The sequence below is a fragment of the Apus apus genome, chromosome 3, assembly GCF_020740795.1.
Source record: "Apus apus isolate bApuApu2 chromosome 3, bApuApu2.pri.cur, whole genome shotgun sequence".
Lineage (NCBI taxonomy): Eukaryota > Metazoa > Chordata > Aves > Apodiformes > Apodidae > Apus > Apus apus.
In genome coordinates this window covers 102,508,851-102,527,265 of record NC_067284.1, presented here as the reverse complement: position 1 = coordinate 102,527,265, position 18,415 = coordinate 102,508,851, and the positions used below count along the sequence as shown (strand labels likewise).

General features: G+C 43.5%; 1 protein-coding gene across 6 annotated transcripts in view; it reads right to left on the bottom strand.

The window, feature by feature from the left end:
- The window catches only part of NHSL1 (NHS like 1), a 176,964-nt gene that overhangs the window by 42,066 nt on the left and 116,483 nt on the right, over positions 1 to 18,415 (bottom strand). For 5 of the 6 annotated variants that reach the window (XM_051615865.1, XM_051615866.1, XM_051615867.1 and 2 more), the window contains exon 2: positions 6,772 to 6,924. In XM_051615865.1, coding sequence (XP_051471825.1) covers positions 6,772 to 6,924 — 153 coding nt within the window. Of the gene's footprint in view, positions 1 to 6,771; positions 6,925 to 9,267; positions 9,326 to 18,415 lie in introns of those variants that run through there. The other variant, XM_051615869.1, reaches the window with a different exon arrangement.

Below are 18,415 nucleotides of genomic sequence, written 5' to 3'. Positions count from 1 at the left end.
TGGGCAGAACTTCTGGTACTAACTGGACTATTGAAACTAAAATAATGAGAAATAATTTTCTTTTTCTTTTTTATTTTGCAGCTTAAAGACCTTTCCGGAACATATGGTCTACCCCGAGCATTAATGGTCTTTTACTTCATTAAGGTTTCTAGTTGGTAGGGAGCTCACATCTTGACATGTCTCTGAAACTGAACCAGACCTATTGTTAATATGAAGTGGTAACCCCCTATTCTGCAGCTCTTTAATGAAACGTAAGATTATTTTAAGTCTATAATCTTCTCAGCAGGATTATCAACTAGTAGGGCTGACCCTAATATTGCTCATCTGAACAGTGATCTGGCAGATGCACTGAGAAAACAAAGGCTAAACACATACCTGTCTGGAGGGTCTTGCAGCAAGACATAATAGAGGCTTTATGAGTAACTACTTAAATCCGGTTTTATTTGACAATGCTAACCAGATGTCTTCTGGAAAACAAATCAAGTGTTCCAATCACTGCTGCTTAAATACATTCCTTGATTTTGGCCAACAAAGCTAAACAGAAGCTATAGTCAGCCAAATCTAGCTCTTCTGAAGATGAGATAATAAATGAATCATCGCAGACATTGGAACAACGAGCCCTATATTATGTACATAGCTTGAATCAACACAATTAGCCTGGGGAAAAAGAGACCAAAAGTACAGGCAGTTGTGCCAGAAGTCTCCACAGCTTTAGTCTGAAAAGGAGCATGGAAGTTGTCATACAGGCTGTTCCCACAATTTACAGGTACACCTTCCTTGGCACATATTTGACACCTTGCTATCTGCTGGAAAGGACAGCCAGCCCAGGCAGTTACCAGCAGTGTGTGACAAGTCACCATTCCTCATCTGAAACCTGAACTGCGCAGAGAGAGCACCCACAAGATCCTTCAGGAGCTGGCTATTTCCTGACAGCCAGGTATCATTTCAGCCTGGCTGTGTCTGCCTTTTAACAGAGTTGTTTTACCCTTCCCTTTATGCCTGTCAACTCACAACTCATGGGCAAGTGACATCATGCAACAGAGGAGCTATAGATGCCCTTCTATACCTCCCATCACTCCAAACAACTTACATCCACATTAGAGGGAGAATATAGGATAGTCTGAAAACTTCAAAAGCAAAATAGAATTCAGGTGTGACAGGAAATTTTTTCATGTTCCTTCATTTCATCACAGTTTGCAAGATCATCTGAGGCCAGTGTATTTGAAATTACTTTAGGCTTTCCTTTAAGGACACTGGGCCAACACCTGTAGATGCACCACTAATGCTGCAAACCTGTCCAGACACAGACAGGCATGACATGCTCGCAGCAGTTAAGCAAAGAAACACTATAGCAGTGCTGTGTCTCCTCCCCACCTTCATGCCTTATTGTCTAGCATTTCGAGATTACAGCACAGTTCACAATACTGGTATTAGTCTCAACTTACCCCTCTTATCCAAATATTTGCATCATTGCTATGTAAAACTGCTGTTGTATTCTGTGCTCCCAGCTGAAGACCACTGTACTTTACGGGTTTCTTCAGACAACAGTCCTTTAAACACAACCATTCTGCAGAGCAACAAGCCAGATCTGCCAGTGCACCATGTCAGATAGGAGCTGTGTTATGGTGCTACCCTCTAGGCTCTGGTGAAACATCCCATCAACTGCTTGGCTTCATGGACCAAAAAAGCTGCAGGAAACACTGCAGTATGTGGCACTTGTCCCTTCAGCACAGATAATGGTCTGCCTTAACAAAAATGAACCACTGCCAGTCTGAACAACATTAAACTCATAGCTCTGCTACTGTCCAGATCAGACTCTCAGAGCTGGTCCAGTCACTCAGTAGACATTGGCAACATAAGACTAAACAAGTCCAGGAGTCCTTCAGCCTTGGATCAGAGCACACAGTGCAAGGCAGCAGGATTGATTTGGGTATCCTGATGACATGCAGTCTCAGTTCTTCCTCCCCATCCATCTTCTTCATCAACGATTTTCATGACTCTCTCAGGAGAAAACAGTGATGTGGAGCACAGGGTCACAAAAGTCTCCTCAAGGGTCAATACTGTTTCTACCTGAACATCAGCATGCTAGGAAAACCCTTTCCTAAGGTGATCAGGAAAACATGAGGAAGACACCACTTCAGAGAGGCTCTCAGGCCAGTTAGAGCACTTTGGCACCAAGGGTAAGGAAACAGGTACCCTGGATGGCACATGTTTGACATAAAGCATGTCACCCTGTCTGTTTCACCAGGTATCCCCTAGGTCCCTTCTGCTTCCCCAAAGGGAAAGTCTGTTTAATCCATCAGAAACAAAACATTAAAATTATGGGATCTTCCATCACAGCCAAAGAACTGCATAATTTTGTAAATGTTTAAGTTATATTGCAATGGTACCATGATTCTGAAGTGCAGCTCAATTTGCTCTTCTGCTACAGCAACCAGATTAAGCCACTGAGAGCTTTAATCTAAAATGTAGCAATTCATCCTGGGTTAAAAATGTTCAAGCCACTGATTTTAGTTAATAACAACTTTAGATTTTAAATAAAAGTTACATAAAGCCACTTCAGTTCTCAAGGACAGTTCTACTGTGCGTAACAAACGTCACAGGCGCTTAATTTTCTAATCCAAATTACAGGAGAATATTGCTTTCTAAAAGTCCAGGTGGCACCTAAGAACCTAAATTCTAAAGAAGGATAAAGAATTTTACCTCAGTTACGAACAAATTTGAAAGAAAGATCTCACCATTTATATTTGAAAGTAGCTTTGTAAAGAAAAAGCCCTTCATTTCAAAAGGGCAAAATCTAGTTCATAGCTACAAAAATCTAAACAATCTCCCCAATGCAAAATCTACTGTCATATGCTGCATTCACTGCCACAGTGTGATAGGCAGTGGAGACTGTGATATACAGAATCACAGAATGGTTTGGGTTCAAAGAGACCTTAAAGATCACCCAGTCCCAATGCCACTGCCATGGGCAAGGACACCTCCCACCAGACCAGGTTGTTCCAAGCCCCGTCCAATCTGGCCTTGAACACTTCCAGGGATGGGGCATCAACGATCTCCCTGGGCAACTGGTTCCAGTGTCTTATCAGCCACACAGTAAAGAATTTCTTCCTAACGTCTAACCTAAATCTCCCCTTTTTCAGTTTAAAGCCATTCCCTCCCATTCCATCACTCCATGACCTTGCAAAAAGTCCCTCCCCAGCTTTCCTGTAGCCCCTTCAGGTACTGGAAGGCACCCTAAGGTCTCCCCGGAGCCTTCTCTGCTTCAGGCTGAAGAACACCAACTGTCAGCCTGTCTTCATAGAAGACGTGCTCCAGCACAAACAAAGTAAAATAATTAATGCATAAAAATAAGAAACAATCTCCTTTTCCTCCAAATACAACACGACTTCCTGTAAAGATATGCAGAGATCACCAGAGTATTTGATTTCTCTCAAGACAGGTTAAGTATCATACATTTTAATATCTTTATCCCTAACCTTTTACTCTTAAACCAATTTAAAAATATGCAGTGATAATAGCTTCTCTGCTCCTTAAGTAGTCCTTAAAAATTTATTATAGACAACAAACAGCCTCCTTTCTAGTTCATTAGATTATTTTTTTAGCAAGACTCCTGCTGGCAAAAATTTGCTGAGCTGTTAAAATTGTACCAGAATTTGACCTTGAATTATCTTAAAAGCTACCTAGGATTTTGGCTGGTTAACACTAGATGAGTGAAAAGACCTTGACAGAAAGGAGTACCTTGCTTGAAATATTTTGAAAGACTTCATACATTCAATATCTTTACTGGTCGTTTAAATTACTGTTGTGCTCTACATGTGTATTACTATTTATTACTTAAATTTTATACTTCTCCATTCACTAGGACAACACTGAATGCAAGAACAAATTAATAGTCTGCAACCAATTCATTATGTACCAGCAGTGTCAGATCTCATAATCCAAAGAGGAACAGGACAGGAGAACTTTCAAACAGGTGTGTTTTAATGGTCTGAACTATAGCTACTTGTTTACCCCTCAGGATCACATTATCTGGTTAGAAGTGATCACCAGAGGTCATCTCTTCCTTCACTACTTCCTCTAAAGATAGGAGCAAATACACAAACACTATTCAGAAATCATTTGTCTCTCCACTGTTCTTAAAATCTCCAATGATTTCATAGCTTCAAAATTTTATTTCAGTGCTTCCATATCCTTACTGCAAGGAAGCTACCTTTATTATCAGACCCAAGTACTTCTCCACTGCCATGCTCATCCACTACTTCATCTCCAACATACCAAAAAGAAAAAAACAGTTTTGTTCTACTCCTTTCCAGATTGGGCAAACACCTTGTCATCCAACATCCCTCATTCCCCACCACTGAGGTCACATACAGCTGTTCTGCTGCCCCATGCTCCCCCTCAACCAATGCATTTGAAACACCAAAATGATGTCCAAATGTAGGCTTCATCACGAGACCAAGAAATGCAGAATTAAAGTTCCTATGATAGCCCAACAGTGTTTCCCATGAGACTACTTTTTCTCAAAGTCTTCTATGCTATAATCACATGGCACTGAATTTACTTCCCATTAAAACTCACCTCTGGCTATGTAACTTTTAAAACACTCCTCCAAATGTGATCAGCAGCACTATCATCTCCCTCATTTCACAGTGTTGGCTGAAGCAGCAGCAGAGTAAAACTGGTAAAACTTCAGCCAGTAGCTCTTCCTACTCTGAGCTCTTACAGGCAAAAGTGAAATTACTGAAAATAGTGTAGAATTCAGGCTGCAGCTATTCAGGACAGCTACAGGCCACAGCAAGGAGTTATTTTAAAGCTACTCATAGGGAATAAAAATTACGCAGGAAAAGAGCCTGAGGTAACATACATACATACATAGACAAATAAAAGAAAAAGCAGAGTTTTCTTGACTATGCCAGCAGCCTGAGGTCTGGTGAAGGTATCACACTCTCTTCTGTCTCTCGGTCACTATCTTGAAAGCATTAAACTTAAATCCAGTTCACCACCAAGGAGTCCTTAATCATGTGCACAAGCTGGTTTATTTAACACAAACAGCTAACTGGTAAGTTGTTGTAGTGTTGAATAGCTTTTATTCTATAAAGAGCAGCAGCTCTAGAGAAAAATCCCCCCAGACAGAAATACCTTCAGGTGTGTAAGCTGGGGGAAGCAGCATATAATACTTGGTTTCACACAAATACAATAGATTCCAAGCTTTTGAAATAGAAGATGAAACAGCAGTAAACACCATTCTGGTAAAACACAAGAAAATCAGAGCAACTATTTTAGCCTGTGCAGTTTTCTTTGATAATGGTCCCAAACAGAGAACAGAAGGAGAGAAGAATGAGCAGTTAAAGTTTACAAAAAGCTAACCACAAAAGCAGCATTCTTTTTACTCTAAAGCGCTCAAATATTTTTCTTTTCTAAAGAACTGGTAAGTGTGCCTGCAAGGGAACAGTAAACATTTCAAGGCTTGAGGGCTGAACAAATGCATTAATCTAATAAGTATAGAGGACACACAAGCTATCTGCTGAGCCATGCATGAGCTAATAACACTGGCTGTCAAGACTCCCCTATATCAAAAGGCACCTAGTAAGTGAAGGTGAAAATCAATTAACTGGAGAAATAGCAAGAGAAATAAAATACAGCTGCCAAGCACTTACCTATTCAGACACAAAAAATGACATTTTCTTCACTTTTATAGAGTAGAAATGTCATGTTAAAGAAGCAAAAATTACCATGTTATTTTAAAACAGGTTATCTCTGCAAAGTATCAAGTACCTGCAGTTCCCACTGAAAAAAAAAAGGGACCTGACATCAGAGAATGGGTTGGAATGGACCCTTAATATCATCTAGTTCCAAGCCCTCCAACCCCTCTACCATGCACAGGAACACCTCCAACTAGACCAGGCTGCTCAAAGCCCCATCCAGCCTATCCTTGAACACTTCCAGGGATAAGACATCTATGACTTTGCTGGGCAACCTGCTCCAGTGTCTCACCACCCTCACAGTAAATGAGTCAGCTCTTTGCAGGGTAACTCCCTTTGTTAAATAGCAAACATAACGTAGGTTAACCATTTCCAGAACACAGCTATTAAGCTGTAATTTTAAACTTTCCTTATGGCTCAGGGACAGATGTTCTGCAGTCATCTCTGCTGGCTGCCTGCCTCTGTCCTCAGGGCTGCACTAACACAACACAATGTCAGACTGTACAGGTATACCCCAAATGAAGGTATTAGGGGTAAAAACTGGTCCTTAAAAATCCACTGCACCCTTCTACAAGAAAGAACTTTCACTACTTGAAAGAGTCCTTGCGAGTACCCTGTTCTTCGTTTCCCTTCTCTGCCCTCAATGCCTTTTTCAGCTTCTCGTGAGTAGCCACATCCCTGGAAATGACACTGTACAACAGCAAAAGAAACGGCCCAATGAAATACCTCTTATGTGGCTCTTACACTAAAGTACAAATGGAATAACTCAAGACTTACTGAAACAGGAGGTACCATTTTGGAAATGCTCCAAAGACCAAACTGAAATGGCCAAAAGAAACCAGGCTTTCCCCTTTTCCGTTCTAGAGTGCTCTACCTGGCAACAGCAAAAGCATTTTTGCTTTGTTCCTTCATATGAGTGGGTAAATCCCACTAATGTTACTGATATGGTGCAGGCAGAAAACCAAGTAAGATTATTCCAAAGCCTGCAATTCAGATACGTTGGCAAAGACTGTGGCAAAAACTACTGTTCCTTTAGAACATGTCAGTGTCTGCAGCAGCATCTTACCTCTCAGTACTGACTTGAGGTTCAGCTTGGCTTGTCGGTGCAGGTCCTCCACACAAGGTGGTCTTGAGGAGGGCAGGAAAACATTTTCCTGCTGGTGCCATGGAGCAGTGTAGTGCACAGTCCATCTACTCTCTTCATCTAGGTTGGAAACAGCTGCAGAGAAAATGAGAAGAAAATGAAATGCTATTGTAGATAGCTATACCATGAAACCCCATACATAAGTTTGTCACACATCATCTTGAAACAAAAAGACTTGTTTTCCACTGTAGCCCCAATAAAATGCTCACTTGAACCTTACTTCCATGACAGTTAAAAACCTTCCTCTCATTTTTAGTCTAAATTTAGTCTCATGTATTATGTAGAAACATCTTTACTTCTTCCTGTGTTTATTCTTGCTATTGTATTTACGGTGAAGCTGCAACTCTGTTTGCCCCCCTCTAGATCCCAGTCTTCAAACACAAGATCAGTTTCCCAATCCCCTGGTCCCACCTGGCACTGCAGAATAGCTTCCTCCTGCTCACGGGTGACCCCGGGAATATGACAGTCGCCATGACAGGTTCATTTGTATCAGGAAACAACCTTCTATGACCTCACGCTCCCTCAAACCAGGAACAAAAATTGCAATGAAGCCAACATACTAGCTACTTTCCACCGCCATGACACAATGTTGCTTTGGACAACAGCAACTCCCTGGGCAAACACTATTGTGTTCACAACACAGCAGCACTGAAGAGGGACTGCTCTGGCCACCACTTCTCTGCCAGTACACACACGAAAATAAAATACTGACATTACTCAAGTTCAAAGTTGCCTACAGGCAGTCTAGTAATGAATGTGCCAAAGCACATATTGCTGAGATTTGTTTATCACTTATGCTTCCCGAGAGACAGCCATTACCTTTTTGTTTATAGTTTATCACCAATAAAAACTTCTACAGTTGAACGGCCTTATCCCTCCACCTTGTAATAACAGGAAGAGGGCAGCTGAGGGTCATATTTTACGATCCCCCAGGCACCCTTTGGCCTTCAGCCAGCGTGCTGCACATCCTTGCTTTTAGCTCTCCGAAACAGAAAAAGCCACTGCAGCCGTGCTGTCTCCCAAAGCACCCGCCCTCCTGGCACAGCCCAGCCACGCTGGCCTCCCGACCAGCTCCACACCTTCCCTCGCCGCCCAGCTCCTTCCTGCGCTGCCTGCAGCAGCGCTCCCTTAAGTTTGAACGATGCCTCCGTGGTAGCAGAGGAGTTGTGTAAACTAAGAAGCAAAACGAAGGCAACGGCCTCCTGTCATCTGAAAAAAATATTACTCTTTCCTTAACACCACTATGTATCTGCCAGCATCATTTCAGATGGAAATAATCAGCACTCATTAAAGAAAATAAGCCACGCCTTTCACTTCAAAACCTATCTACAGCCTAATGCTCAATGCTTGTCTTGTCCTAGAAGGACTTCGGGCAGAGAGGAGGTTCTTAACTGCCCTTCCTCATTTTTTTTAGACTAGCATCTGACCTTGAAAAATGTCTTTTGAAGACTTTTCATTGGTCTCATCATCTCTGAGGTGGCATGGTCCTGCATCCCCGCCCCTCTCGCAGATATAATGGCTACAACAAGGCAGATACATGTTCAGTCTGTGCCTGCTTTTCCCATCCTTGCTAACTAGAGGTCAAACCTAACTCATCACAAACAGACAAGTCACCACCTAGCTGGTAAGATTACAGCATCAATCATTTCAGTATTAGAGAAAAAGTGACAGACATAGCCAATTACATGCTGGAAAAGCACCTGCACCTTTCGCCACCCCCTAGCTAGGTAGGCAGGTACGGAGGGGAGGAAGGCTGGGGAAAGAAAAGGAGGAGGAATACACCAGCCTCCAAGGCGGTGGCATCCCCATCATACCGACATTAACGTTTGCTGCTCATCAGAGAAATGGTCATCACGAGTAGTCAGCGGAAGTGCTGCGCACATTTGGCAACTACTGTCCATAGCGTGATTTGTTAATTTTCATTAACTACATGGAGAATCGTGACCTGAAAAGTCATGCTGAAAAGAGAGGACCTTTAAAAAATGCAGCTTGGCTCAGAACAAGCCTTGGTGATACATGTCCACAGCTAGACACGCGCTCAGCAGCTGCACAAGCAGAGATGTTGGACAGAAGCGGGGACGAGGCCCCACCACACAGGAGGACACCTGTGCCCGACAGCCTGTGACACCGGCACACTCAGCCTTGTCACCGAGCTGCTTCACACCAAGAAGTCTGGCTCCTTCAAAACCACGGCCACAAAGAACTTCAAAAACAACACCGTATCCCAAAACAGAGGTCCTAAAGTACTTCATCAGGCTACCTGCGCACATTACAAAATACTCAAGAGAGAATAGCGTGAGATAAACTTAAAGAAGAGGTGTAGGAAAAGCAGGAGCAAAGCCCAAGGGAACTGCACTTCCCTGCAGGACTCGGCTGCCACCCGAAAGAACAGCCAGCACAGCGCGCACAGCTACTTACTCTTTCTCTTGAAAAGTTTCATGAGAGATTTAAGCTTTGTGTTGATGAAAACCACCATTTTCAAGGTGTTGAATTACGATCCTGGAATTTAAATCCCATAAAAAGGAGGAGCCGCAGAAAGGTGACTGTTATCCAGACCGAGCCTGTTCAAACTCTGTGAACCAAATTTCTCTTCTCCAGGCTTCTCCCCTCTGCCCTTCTGTCCTGAAATCACAACTTCAAATCTGCCTAGACCTTCCTGATGCGCGAAACTATTTACAATTCCTTAGCTTGAATTTCTCCTCCTTACATGTAGCCTCGTGAGCTGAAAACAGCCAGTTTCCACATGCAAAATAGGAGGAAAAAAAAAAAAAAAAGTTGTTATTCACGTTTGCAGAGGACCAAAAATCAGGCTTTCCTGCTGCCCGTGCTTTTACTGCTCGGTTCTTCTCATCCTTTCCTCGGCTCTCCAAGTTTGGCTACTCCAGAAGGACGGAGTTAGCAGGTGCTTTCCCTCCTCCCACCGCTCCAGGCTGCTCTCCCAGCGGAGCGAAGGGCGATGCCGGCACCTTCCCCCGCCCTTTGCACCTCCCCGGTGCCCGGCGGCTGCGGGAGGAGGAACCGCTGCCCCGCGGCACCCCCGCCCAGCCCCCCGGCAGCCCTCCCCACTCGCAGCCTCCTTCCAGTTGCAAATGAGGGTTGCATTTTCGTGCAAATCAGGATGCCCTGCTTTCCCACCGCTCCCATCCTCCTCCCCTTCTCCCCTTTCTCCCCACACCTCCCCCGCCTCGTTGTTTTTTTTACCCTCTCGCTCCCACTTTTTTAAGGACCCAAGAGCTTCCCTTCAGCTGGCTGCAACACGCAGTCTGCTCTGCATTCATTGCCTGCCCTTCCTTCCAGATCCACTGCTCCTCCCGTAGTCATTGCCCCTGCTCGGGACATCAGCCCGCTAATATTATATATTGAATTTCATTCAGCAGCACTCCTAATTTTTTCTTATTAGCGTCACTCAGACCAGATACATGGAAAACAAAATCGAGTTATTTCTGGCTAACAGAGAACCTGTTATACATCAAACAAAACTTGTGCAGAAACGAAACAGCACAGATTTTTGAGATGCACATTATATTCTCACGTCTTAATAAATAAATAATTTTTTAAAAATAAATAAATAAATAAAACACATCTATCTGTACAGAGCTCCACAGCCATCCTTCCTAGGAACGAACTGCAATTTTGCAGAAGTTAAAGACAAAATGCTAAGGACCAATTCAATGTGCTCAGCAGGGCATGCCCTTCGCACAATGTCCAGGCTCAAGAAGCAAGCCCTCTCTCACAAAGCAAGCTTAGGAAAGCCCCTCGGGTTAACAATGAAAAGGATTTTTTCCTCAGGAAAAAGAAAAATGCCAGCAGCGGGGGGCTGAGGCTGACCCTAAAGCTGCAGCAGGATCCGGCCTTAGGAGTGCAGTATGTAAAAAGCAGATGCTCCACAGGAGCTTCATTCCGAGTTTCACCAAATGGCTGAGACTCAGCACTGTGCAGAACAGACCATTAACTAAGTGCCTCCACCATTGTCTGAAGACTTTATAATCAGCATTTTATTAGTATTTTCCAAACCCAGAAATTTTACAATTACAACACGGGCTTGACACTGAAACTGTCGTTAGCAGGTCTCTCTAGCAGCTGCTAGTCCAAAAGACATTTTGACTGGCTCAGCTATGCCCATGGCAGGGAAAACCATGGTGCCATGGCATCAAAGGTGCGGAAGGCAACTCTGCTTTAGCACTGATTTCCATCAAAGACCTTACACACACAAAAAACCAAACCAAAACAACAAACGACCCCAGCATGAAACTCTCAACAATGCAACAATCTGGTGTTGTTTTTCTTAAAAATCACACATATAATATTACCTCCATTAGGAATTTACCATCACCATACATCACTAAAAACACTTTAAAAGTGCACTTGCTGGACACACTCTGGAGGCAACTGCAGAATGACTAACTGCAGTAGCACTGCCATCAGAGAGCAAACCCAGAAAGTGGTAACTCCCTTTTCAGTGTGGTGGTGATCTTTTTTTTAAGATGTAGAAAGTGGATGACAATTTCAATCAAGCATGTGAAAGAGACTGGGCTACTAGAAGTGAGACAGATTGTCCCCGAGCTCTTTATAGCAGCTCAGAGGCTTGCAAGCCCTGCAAAGCAAGACTTTGTTCTCTTTTCATAGTCAAGTCCCTGTGTATCAACATGATCTTGGGTACTTTGGACGGCTCAGGAAAGCCTTCCCTGTTTCACTATGGGCACTGTGTGCCAAGGCCAGTGCTGTTTTTTGTTATCGGATCCTCAACCCACCCTGAAGCATTTCTCCTGCCTGAGAATGAGGCTTGATCACTGTGTCTTCAAACCTTGATCTCCAGTATGTAGGCAGCTATTCAAACCGAATAACAATGTATACAAAACGATGTCTCCCTTTCATCCTATCGGGACTTCGCTTTCACCTTCCCTCAGGTCATGCTGATGAAGAGGTCAGACATGAAAAAAGGCTATCATAAAGGGGATACCCCCAAAGGAAACATCAGTTGGCTGCTTGTATCAGCAGCTCAGAATCTGCACTAGGTCAACAACCACCAAAAACTCTTTCCCACTTGAGACAAACCCATTGGCTTCCATGAAATTCAGCATGTTTTCTCAATCCAGGTTTTTCAAAACACTTTTCCTGTCACAAATTGTCCCTGCAATTGGTTCTAATGGCAGTTGTCTTAGAGTTAAAAGTGTGAAATAAGAGTGCTCCTCTGCAGCCTGCCTCTCTACATTGAGAAGGGAAAGATGGGGTACTTTGAGAAAATTTATATTGTAGTCACTAGACAAACAGATAAAGGACCTTAGCCTCCAACCTTGCCAATTCAGCAGACAAAATTGCAAAATATCCCCACTAACCCACCAAACAAAAAACTCACATAAAATTACCTCAAATAGAAAAAAATTTGAAGTTTGTTGAAGCTGGACAAACCCAGCATGAACAGTAGGTATGCACATATCGTGGTATCAGTTCTTTAAAAGCAAATTACTCAGAGGCAGGTAGCAAACTGGGGAGACCTTGCTCTCTGGCACACCTCCTACTGCACCTTGGACAACTTAGTATTAACGCACCTCCTCAGCTCCCACATCCTTAACAAGCAGGGATCACAGTCACTTGCCACTACACAAGGATATCATCACAAGGAATACAGCAAATATTTTTAGTTCACACAAAAATAGTTTTTAATCCCTGAGTGGTTAAATTAATTTTAGTTTCTAGTAGAGGCCATGTACATCCAGAAGAGAACTGAACTGGAGTGGCTGCCTGTGCACGGTATGCCTGAAATTCTGCGGCCATTCCTTCACTCCTCTCCCTGCTCTCCCCTCTTTAGGGGGGCTTTCCAGCTGACCTGCTCTGCAACAGCCATCTGGGACAGCCACCCATCCACATTCATGGCAACATAAAAAAAATCAGCGCCTGTGAAACAATCTGCAAATACTTCCACGGAAATATTACAACCCAGCCCATGGGGGAGGAGGATTCTCCTGTTCAGTCCCCATTCAGAACCCAGTGCCCTGAACCTTGCACCAGTGCACAAGATCAGTGGAAGAAGCTGAGGCTTTATAAAAAGGCAAATGTTGAAAAGGCACATTGTACTTGGGTTGTTCATAACCACAGCCTGAGCGGCTGCCCAGCAGCAGATGTTTGCCAGGGATGCTAACAAATAGGTAAGAATCAACTGCTCTTCTTCCTGCTGCTGCTCATCAGCTTACGGACACCTGCTGCACAAAATTTAGGAAATACTAACTAAAAAAGAAAACCAAATTAAAAAAAAACAAAAAACAAAGTCAAACCCCAAACAATGGACCAAAGCACAAGAATAGTTAAAGCAACCCATTCTTGCTCCCTCACATAAATCAAGATATAGAAAGTTCATCAAAAGAATAATGCATCAAACTACAAACACGTGTCGTCATCTTAAAACCTAAACTTGAAGATACAAGCCTTAGGGACTTCATTCAGGCAGTGAAAAAATCCTTCATTAAACAACTGTGTAGCATTGATGGCATTTTAAGTGGAAACAAAAAATAAAACCATACAACCGTGTTGGGAACTGCATTGCAAGCGCTCTTCCAGTGAGTCTCTGCTCAATAGCAAAAGGGAAAGTAGAAGGTTGGCAAGGAGATCTACTCAAAACAATTAAATCTATGCCTTTGCTTTTCACAGACATGTCAGTTGCTTGCTCAAAATAAGTTTCCACTGTGCCACCCTCCAGCAGCTTGCATGAGGACGCACAGGGAAGAAGCTGTTGGAGGGCAGTTGTTTCCAGTATGTCTGCAGGGATGGGTTTGTGTAGGACATGCTTGGGATTGCTCCCTGACACCCCCCTCCGCCCCCTCTGAGCAGCTGCGATGCCCTGAGAGGAGCAGCTATGGGGCGGAACCCCAGGACAGCCCCCCAGGCCGTGCAGAGGCACTCAAGTGTCCGCAGGGCAAGTCTAAACCTGAGGAGGGTTATGAACCCCTTCCAGGAGTGACCAGGCAGGTCACAAGGCTCCTGCCTGGCTTAGACCAACACCACCTGTCCTTTAAAGTTGCACCTTTACTTCTAGGCACGACTTCCATCACTAAGAAACATCAAGCACCTGAGACAAGAGACGCTGAATCACAGAACAGTTTGGGTTGGAAAAGACCTTAAACATCATCTAGTTCCAACCCCCCTGCATGGGCAGGGACACATTCCCCTAGACCAGGTTGCTCAAAGACCCATCCAACCTGGCCTTGAACACTTCGAAGTGGGAGGAACTCGCAACTTCCATGAGCAACCTGTGCCAGGGTTTCACCACCCTGTCTCAAGTGTTTTTAAAACTCACACCCAAGCCTTATGCCTATTCTGGCCATCTTCACCCATGCCATCAACCACTTGCTGCTGTTTACACTGAGGTGAAGCCACTCCGACAAACCACAGGAGTCAGTTTGTGATCGGAAGGGGTTTCTCCCTCCCACCAGAGCCAGTCCCGGCTGGCCCTCTCCCGGCATCTTCCTAGAGAACAAAAGTGCTCCCTCCACAAAGGCCGTCCCAGGCGGCACCGCTCTCAGCTGCCTCCTGTCTCCAGCCCAGCTCACTCACAATGGCCCCTTTCAAGGCAACCTCGGCCCTGGTGAAGCCCAATACTTCCCCTGCTACTGGGAAATTACAATTCATTGAACCTGGGACCAGGAGGAAGAAGAGGAGAATGCACAGGGGAGAGATAACAAAAGGAGGAAAAGTATTTTATCCCAAAGTCACCACAACAAAAAGCCAACAAGGGCCTGTGCCTCAGCAAACTGGCAGGGGAGAAGGCACAGAGCCTGTCTGGGCACAGGTACTGCTTTTAAGAGGGTCCCTCAGCAGTGCCCGCCTGTCTCATAGAGATTATGGCTGGAGGCTCTGGGAAAAGGGCTGCCTGGGGAGGGCAGGGGGAGAGGAAGACAAGAAGGAGAAGAAGCACAACCTAAGCCAGAGAGGACAGAAAAGCAGCAGACTGATTGATCTGATGATCCTATTTAGGTCACAGCACAATAAAGCTAATTCATTCCTTTGACAATTCAAAACATCTTTCCACAGGATCCTCTATCATGCAAACACATCACCAGTGAGAAAAGGGCTGCCTGCAGACAAAGCAGCAGTTTCTTTGGGTTAGAGCATCTCCTCACACACTGTAACCTGAGGCAGGAGAAGAGAAAACATCTAGTGAGTGCACAATTTTGATTCACGGTTTGGTTTTAAATTGCAGGGCACCATTCTTTTTCCTTTGGCTATTCTTGAATCCCCCCAAGCTAAGAAAACATATACTCCCAGATGGGTACTTCTCTCTCTTTCTAGGAAGAACCTTTTAAAATTCCACCAGGAAATGCTCATTTCAAATTCTAAATACACCTCAATGCTCTTCCAATGCTACAGCTTATCCTGAAGAACCTATCAAAAACGGCTACAGCAAAAAAGTTAGTCTTTGCAAAATCTTTACTCTTATTTGTCCTGATAATGCACCATCAAGCAGATGCTTCTCCTCTGGATTAGTGATGAAAAAAATACCAGGCAGACAAGTTTGCCTAAGTCTTCTAATTGATTCATCCTGTAAGACTTAGAGCAAAATCTACAAAACCAGACTGCAGAAATGCCATTTCTGAACTTCTGTCCTGAACTGTCTCCCCATTCAGCCTGTAATTCCATCTTTGGCAGCTGTGCACTTGTGGATCCACACTAATACCCAGCAGACATCTTCAGCTAATCTAAGCCTGCATTCTCCTTACAGGTGCCCTGAAGGGGACACACTCCTCCTCCCTCATTTCACTTATTTAAAGGTCAGAAAAAGAATTCTTGTAGCATATCTCCATCTCCCCACCCAACATTGTTCTTCAGGATACTGTTATTTATATATGGATTATCCTGGTATAAGGAGTTGGCAGCTCTTTTATTCTTTCTACTGACTCCCTTCATAAACTTTAGGTAAGTCTCATTTAAGCTCGGACACATCTTCTCTTAAAATTAGGCCGGTATGTCCCCTAGTTTTTAAAGAGCTTTTCAAACTACAAATGAAAAGAAAAAAATAAGGGCCTTGGAAAATACCAACCTTCATGTGATCACATAACTGTTCATGCCAAAATCAAACACCAAGTGATCACTTACTGTCTCACAAAGCAAGATGGAAAAAAAAGGTTTGTTTCTTAGGTTAGAAACTTTAAAAAATGGATTTCAGCAGTTGTGACATTTGGTATTGTCCTTAAAGCCCTAAGATCCGAAAACCCGATTATGTTCCAGCTAAATAATGGCACAAACTGCTCTGAAAAACAATATTCTCCAACTAAAGTAAGGTATCCAGCCTATTAACAGTCACCCAATAATTATACTGCTGCAGGATTCAGCGATCTGTTTTAAGCTGCTACAGCAACAACTGAACCAACATCTGCACCACAGCATCTCCAGATCACGTCTTTGGCTGGCCATGGGTGTGTGGATCTCAAGTGTGATAAAATACCAATAGATTTTGAAAACAAATTGTAAGACGACCTTTGTGTCAGCAGCATCTTCTTATAAAGGCTCTCAATAAAGTCATCAAAATGAAAGGATAGTCTTTCATACTGCTAAATGGTTGAACTTTCAAAATTTGTAATGTGGATGCCAACTTTAGAATTTTATTACTACCTGTTTGATTTAAAGTGTCAGAGATGCAAACAACCATGTATCCCTGCAGCTGCATTTTTAAACTATACACAATGATCCAAATTCAACTTTGGGTCACAGATTTGTCCAGAGGACTGTTAATTACTGACAGCTTGGGCTATTACAGAATTGGAACAGGACAGCATTTTACATTGCAAGCTATTGAGGATAGAGAAGCCCAGTGTACAAACAGTCAGGAAGCATCAAGTGGAACAACTTAACACCAGCTCCAGGACAGGTCTGAGACTTGCAGCACAAGAGCAAATTCACACATAAAGAAGGAGGTGGGAGATCAATAATGTGCTCAGTGTGAATAAAGTTTACAGCCTCAGAAAAAGTCAATAAAACTGCAGCTACATTTTCACAAAATCATTTATGTTTGAAGAACACAGTTGAAAATGTAGCCATTAGAAGTATCTGACACACCCACAATGTCTAATATTCTGTACAGAGCAAGCTCCCTGCTCCAGGAATGAAGAAATTAAAACATTGTGTTCAAGTAAGCTTTGAAAATAACTCTTTTTTGTGTCAGGGCAATTAGCCCTCTTTGGTTGAATTAAACCTAACAGGACAAAGTTAGCAGCACACACAGGAAAAAACTCGTGCTCACCTTCAGCTACTGGACATAAAAGTGTCTTTTTCTCTGATGCTATTAATTATTTAATCTAACACTGCCACCACCATCTGCTTGGGGACCTGCCTGCACCCACCAAACAGCAGCCCTCTGTCCCTGGCCTAGCCGTGACATCATGTTTGTGGCAAATGTCTGACAAACAAAAGGACAGCCAGGCCAATTAAAAGTGGATGTTGAGAACAACCACGGGGGATTATTCAGTTATGACAGGTGCCAAACCTTCTTTGGAGATGCTACCCTGCTACAAGTTTAATTAGCCCTCCCTGGAACACATCATGAACTGCAGAGACATTGTTTTCTAAACCTCTGTCAATGCTTTTGGGCAATGAAAACCATACTCCACAGCTCCTGTGTGAGACTTCACTGTTCCTAAACTCCTTGTCCAAGTGCCCAAAGGACAGTGGACAAACGAGAGCACTCAACTAAATGAGGAAAAGTTGTCCTATAGTCATCCCGGCTCAGATACAAAATTAGATGAGACCTTCAGGATGAGACCTTGAGCATGAGCAACACATGACCACAGACCCTTGCAGAGAGGGTAGTTGAGCACTCCCAGGGAAAAGGCATCACATTTGGATAATTTGACTTTCAACCACAATATTTACAAGCTTTAATCTCTTCTTCAGAAGCCTCATGTCCAGTGACACCAGTTTATGCTCAGATGATGAGGACAAGTCCTTGCCAGTAACCTGCACAGTCATCAGCATATTGAAAAACAGTTTCCAAATAAAATCCAGGAGCTCCCGCCTAACAGCCATGCCCAGTGCTCTGGGGAAATCAGCCTTTAAATTAGCAATAGTCAGGCCACAGCCCACGTGCTTGTGTTCAGAAGACATGGGGAGGCTCATTAAGAACCCTTCTGCTGTGACTGGCATAACAGCACCATGGCAGTTCGCATTTATTCTCTTCCAGGTACTCCAGGTCAGAATTGGTTAGTTCACAAGTCACGTGGTTTCTCTAACTGCGGTAATGGTAGGAGCTGCTTGCAATCCCAAATTCAAGCTGTGTCTTTCCAATCATGCATCATCCCTATAATCCAGATCCCACCGCAGTATATTACAGCATCAATTCAGATGTAATTGTGATCAGCCACTTAAAGCATTCTTCTGACAAAAAAAAACAACACAAAAAACTCCTCTGCCCCAATTTCTGCTTAGGCATAAGAATGCCACCATTAGTGTTAATTTTGTACTGCACATTCTTAGAATAGATCAGATCCAATCTACCTTTCAATAGCTTCTTACTCGTTTCTTAATTGTGCATTTATTGTGCCTCCTTTTGTACCCTCCAATAGTTGGAACATAGTTGGTT